General features: G+C 38.3%; 2 protein-coding genes across 3 annotated transcripts in view; one reads left to right on the forward strand and one right to left on the reverse strand.

The window, feature by feature from the left end:
* Positions 1-324: 324 nt before the first annotated feature.
* On the reverse strand, positions 325-10,622 carry LOC140159139 (DET1 homolog). The gene is given in 4 exon segments (XM_072182495.1): positions 325-976; positions 4,063-5,132; positions 5,134-5,588; positions 10,375-10,622. Coding segments are annotated over 3 exon segments (1,701 nt in total). The 5' UTR covers positions 5,551-5,588; positions 10,375-10,622; the 3' UTR covers positions 325-762.
* A 43-nt stretch (positions 10,623-10,665) lies between these two features.
* Positions 10,666-15,182, forward strand: part of LOC140159140 (heterogeneous nuclear ribonucleoprotein K-like) — a 210,819-nt gene continuing 206,302 nt past the window's right edge. For both annotated transcript variants that reach the window (XM_072182498.1, XM_072182499.1), the window contains exon 1: positions 10,666-10,779. The gene's annotated coding sequence lies outside the window, so the exon portion shown is untranslated. The remainder of the gene's footprint in view (positions 10,780-15,182) is intronic.

A 15,182-nucleotide genomic window follows, 5' to 3' on the forward strand; every position in this document is an offset into this window, starting at 1 on the left:
ATGAATGCCCAAAACTTTAAAAAAAGGACATTTTTAAAATATTTGCTCCTGTAAAACCAATGAAATTGTTTCAAATCAGCCAACAATTCAAAAACATTTATAATGTACTGTGAAAATAATATTGCCATTTTACTTGAGCAGGTCACAAAATAATTACTGTAAGAGACCAACCCAGAACATGCGTTTTGGAGAAATCTTTTTTTAATTTGGCTAATAACAATCATGTACGTTTTTAAGCCAAACTTTATTAATTTTAACTGAACATCTTTAGAAAATGTGTTTGCAAAAAATCTTCAGATTTTTTTGTCAGTTTTTGGTAAATTGAAGTGTAGCTTTAGCCTCTGGGGGAAAAAATGACCAACAGACCGACCCTACTTGAAAGGGACATCCGCCCATGGAACAGGGTGGGTTTTTTTCTTCACCTAAAAGTGAAATTTTCATGTTTAATATATTTATATCCAAATGGGAAGGGGAAACTTGTATTTTGTGAAAATACCAATGCCTAAATATATTCCTTTCTTTAGAATTGGCAGAATGTAAAAGATTAATTGCACAAAAATGTCTGTTTTCAGTTGTATGATTTCTGAAATACATTTTTAAAAGTTGTGGTCCCATTTCAAAACAAGAATCATTCTAGGGTTTTTATATTTTACCAATATGTCCAGTTCTTTGGCCATGTACCGCCTGATCCAAGTTCATTCTCATTTGACCTGTGACCCTGCACAGGCTGACATCAATTATATGACCTGTGACCTGATACAGTTATTTCTTATTTGACCTGTGACCTGGTACAGGTTGATGTCTCACATGGAAATTCACCACATATTCGGTGTTGGTACGTTGCACAGAGATGGCAAAAGGCTCATAAGGATGGAAGGTGAATGCAACTAATTTGCGGGCGATGGGTGGAGATGGACGTCCGACAACCCCAGCGTGGATCTTGAACTTGAGAATCCCTGAATCACGAGAATAGAACCTGTAAAGGAGAAATAAAATTGGACAAAAGAGGTTTAGAATTAAAACAGAACAACACTGTCAAAACATGACACCTCAAACCAAACTGGTAAAATATAGTGAAGTAGTGTTGCTTTTCATTAAACCTAAAACCTGATGAGTACCAATCATTTTGATACAGCCTGTATTAGTCTGCCCGACTAATACAGGCTGTATCAAAATGATTATAAGGTTAAATAAATAATTTTGTTCATTATACTCTTGGATATTGCATGTACTGAGAAGATTGAAATGGGCTTAAATTCCATTTAAAATCCACACTACCCCTGTGGAAGATTATGGAAATATAGTGTATAGTGTACCTTCCACAGGGGGAGCATGAATTTCAAATGGAATTAGCTGCACATATACCAATTCTATTTTAAACTCACCCTCCCTCTGTGAAAGATTCAAGTTGAATAATCTTTATCAGAGGGTGTATGAAATTCAAATGAAGCTCCCAAATGTATTCATTTCATATGAAATTTATATACCCCCTGTAGAAGATGTCCAAAGTCACTCCAGGGGTAGTGTGGATTTTAAATGGAATAGCCCAATGCAGGGTCTGCATTTCCAGCTTCACCAACACAGACCACCTAGTTCCATTTTTTCAGTATAGATATTGAATGATATCACAGTTTCTATGTAATAAGATAAGCTTAGTGTCCCATACCTTGCACTTATAATGTACGCATGTATTGGATTTGAGGCTTGGGAGATTCAACTACAACTTAGTTTAAGTGCACCTAAACATGGATGGCATTACAGAGCAACCTGAAACAACAATAATTCTCTTTAAGAGGTATTTGATTTCCCCTGGTCAAAAACTTCTAATAAAACTGTTTTTTTTTCAAAATATTGACTGCACATAAACCTGAAGGCATTATTCTTGTGCACTGTGCAATAATTTCTAAAACTAGTTACAATGTAAAGAAATTAGCAAGACAGTGCATAAATGAGTATATTTTCACTTGTGCTTCGATATACTTGTTAGTATTAAGTTTATTGTGTATGTCTGTGTGATGTTTGTGTATGCTTTTTTTAATCACAGTTGTCACTACATGTACATTCACTGTATGCTTTAACAACAAAGCCAACTAGCTTCAACTACATTTATAAATATAGGAGACCGAGTAGCTATGTGTAAAACATGCCCAAAACAGGCAATTTTTTTCATGTGTTAAGGGTAAACCTGGGGAGCCTTGAGCCCCCAATGCCACCCCTTGGGCACGCACTAGAGAAGCCACTTATCTTTCCTGTTGATAAGTTGATCTCATATTTTATCTTCCACCTGTCTTTAAGACGGCCTAATCTAATTTTAGACGGGTGGATTTAATGGATTTTACAGATGTGATAGCTCTAAAACAGATGATTTTAAGGTTGTATGAACTTGAGACTAATTCAGAGGGACATGTAAAGGCCAAATCAGGACATATTTGATCCTAGTGACCCTTCCATGGGTATAGACAAGTTGCTTTATATTTGAGGGTCAAATTTTGCTATCTGCGTGGACGGGTGGTTTCTGATTTCTGGCTAAGACTCTGATTGGGGATATAAACAATCAAACAAATGTACAAACATAAGACCATGTATATTAGGGATTGTGTATGCAGAGATGTAAAGGGCTTCCACTAATTGTATCATGCGAGTTGCTGGTTTACAAATCATCATCAGTTGCGCAAGCACGCATATTACATTGATAGATAGACCCTGGTACAAATCCCAGCACAGTTACAACATGATGCATCACTTGACTTGCACGATGCAAAAGGAGCCTACATGCTTATAGAAATGCTAACATAAATCATCTGAGAACATTGTTTAGTAACAATATATTAGTAGAAGCAGAAAGCGTATGGTACACATTCCAAGAAATGTTAAATTTGTTTGTTCTAGCATTCTACATTTCCACAAAATTATCACATTTTGTCTTCAAAATCGTATCTCAGTGCTACAATGAAATTATTTTAGAAAAATTTTAAGAAAAAATATTGGAATATATAGCTACTTTTTGGGTATTTTGAAGGGCAACATGAGTAAATAATAAGAAATCAAACATCGCGCAACTCGCATGTAACTGATGGTCGTAAAAGATAATCCGATAACAATAGCTAAGCACCGGGAGAATTCGTGATGCGCAAAAAACGCCGAAAGTCACACATTTTGGGTATAATCGCACATTTTAGGTTCGGCCGCAAATTTTAAAAATTTTCTAAGATATCCATTTTTAAAGTATTCATTTTTCAAAAAACGTAAGTTTTTACTAAAATTGAAAGAATCCATGGCGATCTGCAATACAATCCATGCAGAAAAAAAGCACAGTGCAATTTTGACAGTCGTAAACATGAACCCGGAAGTGAGCACACAATTCGGGTCGCAGTGCCGTCGTGTATAGAAACCAGAACATGATTGGCTGATTATCGTGTTGTTAGTGGATAGCTGTCCAATCACTGCATTGGTTAGAAACTTTTATTGATTAATCGGTAGTATTGATTAATTTGTTAAAAATGAGCGGAGTTGAAAGCTGGTTTTGTTTTCGCGATGGGGAGAGTTGAATCACAGATTCTCAATGTGTTGAGAATCTGTGGTTGAATTCCGGTGTTGAACTTGAACTTAAGTTTGCCGAGTGAATGAGCCGTTCAAGTTGACTGAAGGCATTTTACGGGAGTCTCTGCGCGAGTCGACTCGCGTCGAAATTCCACCCCTGCCGTGGAAGGATTTCCGATTTCCGAGGAAAAAAAGAAAACATTTAAATTTGTTTTTAAAAACTACAAATTTGAACTTTTTTGGGAAAATGCACGCATTTTGGGAATATTATCGCGCATTTTCCCGGTGCTTAACAATAGCCATCAATAAGTCCTTTCCGGTCCCTTCATTCGCTGGCGTAGTGCACGTTAGAATATGACCGTTGCTAGGTCAACTGGATCACACTTTCTTCGTTACGAACCACTGATTGAAATGATCACAACACAAAGCCTATGTCATGAGCCTAGGGTTGAACCAGTAACCAATGGTTACTAACGTGCACTATGGCAGCGAATACCCGGTCCCTGATTATATTCTATTTACCTGATAGGATGATCGCTGCAGGCTTTGGGTCTTTCCATTACCGACACCCATTTATCATCATAGCTAAACAGAGACAGATCTAAATATGGGCTGCTGCTGTAGGACTGTGAACTAATGGGGAGCTGGGCCAACAGTCTCTTCACCGCCTCGGTGTGCCCACCATACTTAGCATTGATTATGGTGTGTTTGAAGCGTCTCTGAATCTGTCTGGCGTAGATATTGCTGGAAGCTGAGCAGGTGAACTGGGCGGGGGCATGGAGAGTTGCATTGCGGAATAAGTCGCAGAAGTTCTCAAACAGTTCCAGCAGACCTTCCGATGTATTTTCGAACACTGCGACCACTTTTGTGGATACCATGTTGTACACTATGAAGAAGGAAGGCTGGGAGTTCGGATCTTGTATCCGCAGCAGAACGACATCTTCGCTAGCGTACTTTATTAAGAGATGGTTCTCGTCCAGTAGCTGCATCTTCCACATTCTAAGCCAGCGGAAGTACTCGTAATATTGGAAGAATTGTCTCATTGCTGTAGGCGTTCCTTTCTGTTGTGCTTTGTTCCACAGAAACACAAGAAGTCGGTGCTTAAGGGAGTTGATGCTTTTGTCGCTGTAAGGTCTGTCAGATGCTGGTTGTGGAGTGGCAAGAATCAATGCATCGTCCTCGTAACAAAATCTTCCGATTGTTCTCACATCTATAAAACTTCCATCCGGAGTCACTTGAAATATGTGGATGGTCTGTTGCTGGACGGACAATACCGCCAGGATATTTTTGTACAGATAAAGGCCTTGATTGTGTGACAAGAAGATCTTGTCACATTTGAAATTTCTTGTGTCACAGAGTATTCCTGCTTGCAGGTCTACTAGATGGAGCGAGTAGTCCTCCAGTGGGGAACGTTGACTTGGCGAGACAGATTCATTATTGCGGTATCTATCGTAGAATGGAGGCATGGGATCTTCGGGTACATATATGGCAGATCCAACAATTACATAACGACCATCATCGGTAAAAAGGCTACACTCGCGATTGAGATGCTCTCCATCTGGAGCGACGTTGACCGTGTGATGACGAGCGAAAGAATCTATGGAAAAGTTGTCCTTTTATGTGTTGCGCTTCTTGATCTATCGCAACATCAGCTGAAGAGTGCTTGGATAAACTCTGCAGCAGGTCCCCAGCTGCTGCAGGGCCTTGGAAGCGGTATATCTCTAAGGAGGTCTGATCTGAAGAGAATGCGATGAAGTATTGCCCATCCGGAGAGAACTTCCTGAGAAAACATGGTGGTTTCTCCACGTTGACTACGGTGAAGTTTGGGAAGATGTTCTGGTGGAAAGTTCGTGCCACATGAAACTGTGTGCCGGGTTTACACCTGTGCGTCTCCCTTTGTCTCAAACGGTAGACAATGTTTTGATTCTGAATCTGGCGGGGTTTGATAGTATCAGGTAGCTCCACACCATTCAGAACTGCCGAGCCGCAGCTTACGTGATCGGTTTTCATTTTCCTGCTGTGTGATTATGAATCTCAACTGGTAGAACCTGCAGAAAAATGAACAGGAATAAACAAACTTAGTTGAACTTCTTAGAGATGTTCTGGACTTCTTATTTAGAAACTCTAGCTCTAGAAATACAATAAAATTACTTGATCAGATCAAGATAGGCAATCTATAGTAGGACATCTTGGCCTGTATGTCTCCAGACTACCTCTAATTCCACTCAGACTACCTTTCCTAAATGCCTATGTTACATTGGTCCAACATTTGTGACACTTTCCTTCATGTCCCTTGACTACCTACAAAAGGCTACAAACCACTTTTCCCGATGTTACACTGGTCCAATATTTGTGACACTTCCTAAGAGTGACTTCAGTCTTGCAAATCGACAGTGATGGTCTGTACAAATACAATGTCCACTTTTCAAATAGTGTGTCCACCCACATTTAGCGAATTTTCTAAACATTTAAAACACACTTTTAGGCATTTAAAAATGTTCACAACTTGCATCCTATAATATATCACAAAGGGTTGCATGATTGTCACAAGGTGGGTACCGTATGCAAAAAGGGTGGAAGTGTAACGTTTTTCCGCATTGTGCAGTTGATAAAATAATGAATCTTCACAACACCTCCTATTGATCTAGTTCATGTATAGCTGATGAATAAGGCTACAAAAGCACTACAGAGCAATGAGTAGTGGCTGTTTAAATCTGAATTTAGGGTGGAAGAGGAGCATGCATTAGTCCCGGTTCAGGCACTCTGTGTATCCACGGGTACCAGGGACTGTCTTTTGGAATTGGCAGGAGAGCATTAAATAACTCTTCTGGAGCCTTTCAGGAGAGCTGTTTAAGAGCATTTACAATAGAATATAAGGAGAGAATTGTCAACTAAGGAGAGCTAAAAATTGCTCTCATCAGATTTAAGGAGAGCAGTAGACAGCAATCCAGGAAAAAAATAGTTGGCACACTTGCACTAAACAATGGAAATGTGTGCCCTATCAAAATTGGAGAGGCTAGTGAAACATGCATGCAATATATGTGAAGTACAGACTCTCCCCTATATCTCACCATTCACCACTCTCCATCTTTCAATGTTGGAGGGTCTTACGGACCGGTTGACAACAAGGCTTGGTCTAACATTGAATTGGGGGAGCGGGGGCAGAGATATACCAAAAGACAGGCAAAGTGTGCCAACCTTTTTTTCCTGGATTGAGGGGCTTAGCTAGAAATTCAGGTTTGCCCATCATTTGAATAAATTTGCTTGTCCCAAAACGTTTACCAAACTTCTACAACCCATTAGGGGTTCAAAGAGTTCAAATATGTGCTGCTATAATTACAAACCTGGTCTACTAAAAAGGTTAATAAACTTTCTGAACACCTACAATTATAATATAGCATCTGTCAAAGGCATTAATTTTGCCCGTCCCAGGAGCAAATTCCACGTCTAAAATGACGGCCAGACGGGTGGCTAGCTAAGACACTGACAGTAGAGAGAGATTGCTCTCGCTCTCCTCAAAAGGCAGTCCCTGGGGTACTCATGCTCATCGATGCACTTTGAAAACATCCCCTTCTGCATATCATTTTCGTGAATATTTCATGATAAAAATACCCCCATTCTTAGCGATTTCCTGGGGCGATTTCACACTTTTTTTGCCCTTCAACAATGTCCCTTTTTTGCTGTAAAACATGAATGATATTTTTAATATCATTAAAATTAGCCTTTTTATTATAGCAGCATTTCTCCAGTTTCCAACCCTGAATAATCATAATGTGATTTTAGCCTTTTTTTTAGGGTCTACATAGACTACAACTTTTTACAACTTTTGTAAACAAATTAAAAAAAAATTTTTTTTACAAAATTGAAAAAAGAGGTGATAGACCTTTAATTACTTGTTATTCTAAGGTAAGGTTGGAATGTTTTTTCAAAGCTGGATCAAGTTGTACATTTGAATTACTTTTGCTTCTATTGAACAGCTAACAATGCATACTACATGATGTAATTCAAGGTCCTTGACAAACTGGCTTTATCCAGCTTTGAAAAAATTTATTTTTGTAGCAGCATTTCTCCGGTTTCCAACCTTGAATACTGTGATTTTAAGGTCTAAAACTTTTTCAATTTTTGTAAACAAAAAAAACCAAACAAACTATTTTGTGTTTTTGCATGCAGTACCCAGATTGCCAGATTCCTGCCCGAAATTTATTAAGTTTCCTGTGTAAAGCAGTGGCGTAGCTATGGGTTGTGGCACCGGGGAACAGCCTTCAAAATAAGAATTTGAAAGGGCAGCCAATCCAAGGCAATTTTGAACATTTTGAAAAGGGCACCTAGGCAATTACATGGTTTTCGGTGGCTTGAAAACAGACAGAAATGCAGGGCATTTAAGGTTATTAATTATTTATACTGTTGTGATTTCACAGCATCTTACGAATGGTAGTGAGCTTTGGCAAAAACTGCATTGCTCAATTCATAGCGAGGCAGCGAGCGTGTAGAAGAATTAAAATATTACAGATATACTTTTATAGGTGCTGCGGTTCTTGAGTTACGTTGTAAAGAGGGCTGAAACAACAACACTTTTGTAAAACGTACGGTACATAATGTTTCCGTCAATTGCAAGCCCGGCTACCAGGGACCTGGGCACAGTGGGGACGTAGCGGGGGAGATTACCAAAGGCAATTGTAATAATCCCCGCTATGCCCCGGGGCACAAATTGTGGGTGAAACCCCCGGTACTGTCCCCGCCCATGCCAGCCGGGTTTCAACGTTTTGATTTTCCCGCTATGAAATCAGCAGTAACTCATGTTTTGATTTTCCCGCTATGAAATCAGCAGTAACTCTCGGGTAACAGCCCCGGCTACATAACGGTACCACGGCCCCGCTACCGGGACGACTGATTGTACATCCCGGGTACAGTCCCGGGTACAGGGACGTACTTTCTGGTAATTTCAGGGTGACAGTCCTGGGTATTGTGTCTACAGTGCCCGGGTCCATGGTAGCCGGGCTTGCACTTGCAATTGACGGAAGCACAACTCATTAACAAGTTTGAAAAGTATACGATTTGCAGAATGAACTTTTGCAAAACATCAAGGTGTTATTTTTCAATAATATATTGATCTAGATAATTAAAATCAATTTTTAGGTTGCTTCGACCAACAATACCTCGTCTACCCTTTCGGCAATTGGATGCCTTGATTAATTTGAGGGCTGTTGGGGATGGAAACTTCTAATAAATTTTTGACCACTGAAATTGTTAATTGTTGACCCCAATCTTTTTTGCCCAGTGCGCTTGTGGCTGAGCGGCTATTAAGGTGTTGGACTGTGAATCCAAGTATCACAGGTTTCGAATCCGAGGTTCGTCTGAGCTCGGCTGGCTCTTTGTGTCCTTGAGCAAGGCACTTCACTCTACTTGCTTAGTGCTTCGGAGGGCACTTTAAGCCGTTGGTCCCGTGTACATGTATTTCTGACATTAATGCAGCGTGCACGTTAAAGAACGTCACCGTCAATCTTTGACAAGATGTAACTTTGCTACGGAAAGTGCTATGAAAAAAAGGTTTTAAGTTTTGGCTTTCTTTCCTCAAGGGCTTTAATTTGATATATAAAATGATGCAGTTTGATGGCAAATTTGAATTCACCGGCATACCTACTTCTTGAGTAAAATGATGCATTGTTTAAACTTAAAAGCGTGATACTACGCAAAGTCAAGCATGTGCATTAATTAGTACAAAATAATACACGCTGGGTAGTTTATAAATTATTATTAATAATAGAAAAAATTATTTAATTCGTGATGTACATCGTGGAACATCTAACTTAGTCTTTTTTTTTTTTTTGTGGCTGTGTGTAGTAACTGTTGTACACATGACGCTATGCTAGAACAAAATATTAATTTCTGACATGATCCTGTTCTGGGTCTGAACTGTTTCTATTCGAAATCTTGATGGCAAAGTGGACAAAAGAAGCACATGGTTCTACTTCAGTTTTTTAATCCCCTATTACCGTATTCGTCCGAGTATAGTCCCACGTTCGATTATAGTCCCACCCCCATTTTTCGAAAAATTCCAGAAATTGTAAAAAAAAAAAAATATTTTGAATTTGAATGCATTTTGAAATCATTAATAGAGTAGGCCCTATGACATGAATACAAATTATCAATTTTCATATTAAAAACACAAAATATCATGCAATTTTATTTTTTTTAGGTCAACCATGAATGATCCTACCATTTAGGTCTAGGTTCATGGACACTCCAAAACCAATAAATAATTTTTTTTTTTTTTTTTTTGAAATTCGAGTATAATCCCACCCCCAATTTTGAAAAATTTTCACCTAAAAAATGGGTGGGACTATACTCGGACGAATACGGTAGGCTATTATTCATGTTGTGTGAATCACTCTATTGACGTATTGTGGACCATCCTTTTGATACTCGAGTATTTGGACAAGCGGAACAGTTTTGACAGACCCTTTGTCTACCTCTCTGACTCTGTTTCAAACGAGGTCGAAATCGTCCTCGCCGAATAGGAAAGTCAGCGTAATAGTACGGCACTGATGACGCTATAATACATCTACATCTACGCTGATACTCAGCAAAGTCCACTTCTGGATGTGAGGCTGAGGTGAGTAGAGTAGCGTTGTGCTCGTGTATGAAATTGGGGGTTACAAGTGTAGTTGAATGTTCTACGATGCATGGATGTACAAGAATTAAATAATTTTTCTAACTACCTGCACTGGCCTTATTTTGGAATTCCTGCCCCCCCCTTTCCTCTTTTGAAAATTGAATTTGGTAAGCTTACAATAATTTAAACATCATGATCAATTACAAATTATCCTTAATTACCATGTGCTTGTTTATCTTTCTTTCATCTTTAATTAAAACTTTCTACCACCGGCTGCCTGAGCTACTTCATTCACCATTTGCAAGAAACATGAACAACAACATCCATCACTGAAGCCAGACGACCAAAACATTACATGACCTTTCTGTACATACCAGACCATGTTCCCAGTGACCCATTTTAAGAATTTAGGGCGACAACTATTTTTATTTTAAAAATTCTGGTATAAATTTCCTCATCGTCACATTTAAACATCTTGTATATAACCGTAATTAATTATATTAATATTTTATTTGAATTTAAACGGTGAATATTTATTTTTGTTTAAAAATTTAGAAGTCAAATATCTGGTTTTCAGGTACGTGGTAACCCACGCGGAATTCGGAAGGGATCCCTTTGTTCGCAAGGTACGTGTTTTAACATGTTTTCTTTAAAATGACTCTAAACGTAATACATTTTGACAAATTAGGGCATGATTTAAAACTAAAGGACACAAGGAATATAATTGAGCTCATTTGAATAATCACACATTGCTTTTCACAAGAATACAACAGTTAACGAGTCTCGGTGGGCGTAGGGAGCAGAATTCGACAGCCATGGCCAAAACAAAAACATTGCCTTGGGGTTGGCCTGATTAGTGATTGTGTTATTGCCAGGGTTCGAATTTGGCTGCAGGCTCATTCTTGTATTATGGGGTCCAATGGTGTGACATACAGTCAAATTTTCAAAATTGAATATTAATGTCAAAAGTTAGCTTAAATTGAGTGGAATTATATTATATACTCTTTCAAAATCTGCAAAATATTTTCAGCGATGATTGCCCAGAAATCTGTACGAAGCACATAACTCAGTGTGGAGAAATCACTCTAAAATGTCGCGCATAACCGGACACCAAACATGTTTTAACCCCTGCTAAACAAAAAATATAAATGCCAAAATGGCTAAAAAGTTGCAAGTTAAATGTGGTTTAGGAGCTTTTATAATGTAAAAATAAAATAACATTATAAGAAGTTGCTGTAACCTTCAAAACAACATATTTGCATTTTGGTCAAAATACATGGTCAAAAATTGACCCAAAAGTTAATTATTGGGCCTGTTTTGTACAATTTCTGTCAGTTTAGATTAAAAGTTGCCATTTTTATGTGGGGCCAGCACAAGTGTGGCATATAAATAGATAAGTGGATGACTTTCTATAACATCAATTTTGTGCACATGAGAGAATTTACGGTGCCCAGTGGTGTCGCGCATAACTGGACACCAAAATATTTGGTGTCCAGTTATGACTGACAATAACAAGCTATCTGTAATTATGTCATACTTTGAAAAGTGTATTTGACCTGCAAATTTATCTAAACATATCACACTGTTGTTTTAAGTATTCATTGTTTAGGGGCTGTGCAATAATTATGAGCCCTGGGGGGAGGGTAAAATTGGGGGGGCAAGAAATTTTTACGAGCCAAAAGGGGGGGCAAGCAATTTTGGCAAGCTGAGAGGGGGGGCAAGCGATTTTGGCACACATTCATGGGGCGCCTTTTTAATAAAACGCTCTAAAAGGCTTAGGAAAACAATACGGAAAGCTTAAATATGCAAATTTTCCTGCTAGCTCTTTCATAACAGATATATAGACCATTTAAGGTTTGTAAATTGGGATCCCAAAAATTTGGCATGCGCAAGGGGGGGGGCAAAGAATTTTTGGCAGGCCGAGAGGGGGGGCAAGCGATTTTTGGCAGGCGAGAGAGGGGGGGCGATTTTTGGCGAGCCGTTTGGAAATTTTACCCCCCCGGGGGGGCTCATAATTATTGCACAGCCCCTTATCAGATACCCAATTTTTAAAAATTATGACATATTATTCATTTTCATGTGTCGGTCATAACTCGGTGTCCAGTTTGTCGTACAATATCCAGCTTTAACTTTAATTCAACTTATTTTGCAATTTCCATTTGTCAGTCATATATTTAAACATGTCATAATATATCATTTGAAGTATTTGTTGTTTACAAATTACCCCATTTTCAAAAAATATAGCACATTTTGCATTTTTACATGTCGGTCATAACGTCACGCATAACGCGGACACCAAAATATGTACTTTGCGTAAGCGCCGTCTTTGTTAACAGATGTTTTGTCGCTAACATTTCTTTCATAATACAATTTTAGTATACATCCTATTCACTCAATAAGACCACAAAAAATAAGCAATGGTCATATATAAATGAAACTAACAGGCAACCAGATGTAGATGATCTTTTTTGTCCCAAGTGGTGTCCATGATTTTCGAGACCTTACATGTAATAAAAATTAAAAATAGCTGTTAACAATTTCTTTTTTGAAAGTTTTTAGTAATAACCCACTTGTTTTGTATAAAAAATTACAAATAGGCCAAATACCTGTTACAGTTTTCAAAATTCAGGGCAAATTATGTGTCGGTCATAACCGGACACCATTGGACCCCATAATACAAGAATGAGCCTGCATCGCATCGCAGTTTGCTCCGTATTTTGAAGTAACTGTTAGTGTTACCCAATTTTGCATAAATTATGCATAAATTTTGCATAAACTGCTGCTACGCATTTTCATTTTTTATTTTCATAATTTTGATTTAAAATACACAAAATTTTTTAACGAATTTGACCAGGGAAGTTGAACCCTGGTTATTCATTGCAGCTTCAGTCAGACAGGGTCTAATTCTGCATAAAACCGGGCAACGTTATTTCTATAGATCTGCTGCGCATTCAAATTGCATTATTGGGCCAAATAAAGCAATAAACATGTTTCACGTCCCCTCCCGCTTCCTTTTTTGAGGTTTTCTCAAATAAATTTTTATTTTTTGAAATTCAGTTATAACTTTTCAAAAAATATGTCTAGGAAGTTGGGATGCTTTTTATAGCCTTGTTAAGAGAAACATTTTAGGGAGGTTTTGTGATCATTAGAGGCAGGGCTGTCAACTTTTGGAATTGCTTGGCGTGAGACAGAGGCGTACCCGGATTTGCGGACTCCAATGTTCATTTTGTACCATGATTATTTGAGCCACGGCGCTCGAGAATGTGAAAAGCGGGGGGTAGGAGCAACAAATTATTCATGACGAAGCGTGAGCTTTTACTCATTTTCAAGCTTTTTGCGTGAGCTTTACTACCTTGGCGTGAGATTATACTACCTTGGCGTGAGACCGTGAGAAAGTGACCCAATGCGTGAGACTCACGGCCAATGCGTGAGAGTTGACAGCTCAGAACAACAAATAAAAAGGGCCTCCTCCTTTTCCAGGCATTATTGTATGTACGGATTATACGCTAAAACAGCTCTAAGTATGGGTATTTACACCAATTTTGTGATAAAAATAGAAAATAAAAAGCCCCTCTTCCTCCTTTTTTTTTCAAAACCCGGACGTGAAAAGCAAATTCGCCGATAATAGGTGATCAAAAGCGATCGGAATGTTACTAAAGTACAGATCGCATTCAGCTTACTTCATATGAGATGATCTTTGGAAAAATACGGCATAATTTCATTTGTCTTGGTGTTTGCGGAATGCCATGCAGCATGCAGTAAAATATTAATAGTATACGTTGCGGCAATTCATGATTGACAACTAACAATCGGCATGTCCTTCGTATCCTCCACTGTCAATTTCTTATCCACTCACTAATCCTCACAAAAGCTTTGTGTTGATTACGTAATGTGTGGAGGCAAATTGCAATAAGTACAATGAAATAATGAGTAGGGCGGGCTCGAGGCGGGTTTCTTCTTCATCTTACGTAACAGTATTGTTCTCCAAAAAACCGGAAGCTTGTCGTTTGGAGCTCTAGCTGAAATACAGCAAGATAATGTAAGATAGTAAATGTAAACCTGTATTTTAGCTAGAGTATCTCGAGCTAGCTTCAGTACTGTCAATGACTGTTTCACAACATTTGTAAACATCCATGCATCACATATCAACATTCAAAGGTAAAGGTTTTGTTAAGAGAAACACAAAATGTGAAATTGATCAAGGAGGGCTGAAAATGGTTGATGTAAAATCTATTTTTGCTGCTCAGAAAATTAAGTGGGTTAGTAAATACAACACCACTTCAGCACCTTGGAAAATTATTTTGAATGAATTTATCATCCCATATGGTAAAGATTTAATCTTTTATTGTAATATAATCTCCCCAAAGCAGATAATGAAATGGCATATTCCATCCTTTTATAAAGATATGTTGATTTCGTATATATTAATTTTAATCCTGATAATGTCGACCCACACCAGCAATGCATTTGGAACAATCGTCGCATCCTTGTGAATCGCCAGTCCATCTATTGTCAGCATCTTTTGATCCATGGTATGAAGTTAGTTAGCGACTTATTTTACACTGATGGACAGTGATGGTACGATTGTTCCATTTAAGGTCTGGAGTGATAGGGTGATTTTTAAGAAGTATTTTTTGCAATGGAGGAGCATTATTGATGCAATTCCTTCTTCATGGAAGCAAGTTTTGAAACAAGGTTTTGACAGGGATCTTTGTACTCCTATAAAGGTTTCGTGTTGTATCATGAAGATAAAGAAATCAATATTAGTAAAAGTGGGTAATGGTGAATCCAACGGACGAGGACACAAAACACATCAAGGATCAATAAATGATACAAGAGGATACCTTGAATATAAACAACAGAAAGGAAAACGAGCAAGGTACACCAACTTGATGTGGGGAAACAAGTAAAATACAGAAGAGAACAATATGCAGGGGGGGGGCAAAACCAGCAAATGTAGGCATAGGAAGTAAGCAAAGTTCGATAGCCAAAAATTACCAGTTCCAAGGCTCACAAAAGTGCTAAACCT

This window comes from Amphiura filiformis, chromosome 8, assembly GCF_039555335.1.
Source record: "Amphiura filiformis chromosome 8, Afil_fr2py, whole genome shotgun sequence".
Lineage (NCBI taxonomy): Eukaryota > Metazoa > Echinodermata > Ophiuroidea > Amphilepidida > Amphiuridae > Amphiura > Amphiura filiformis.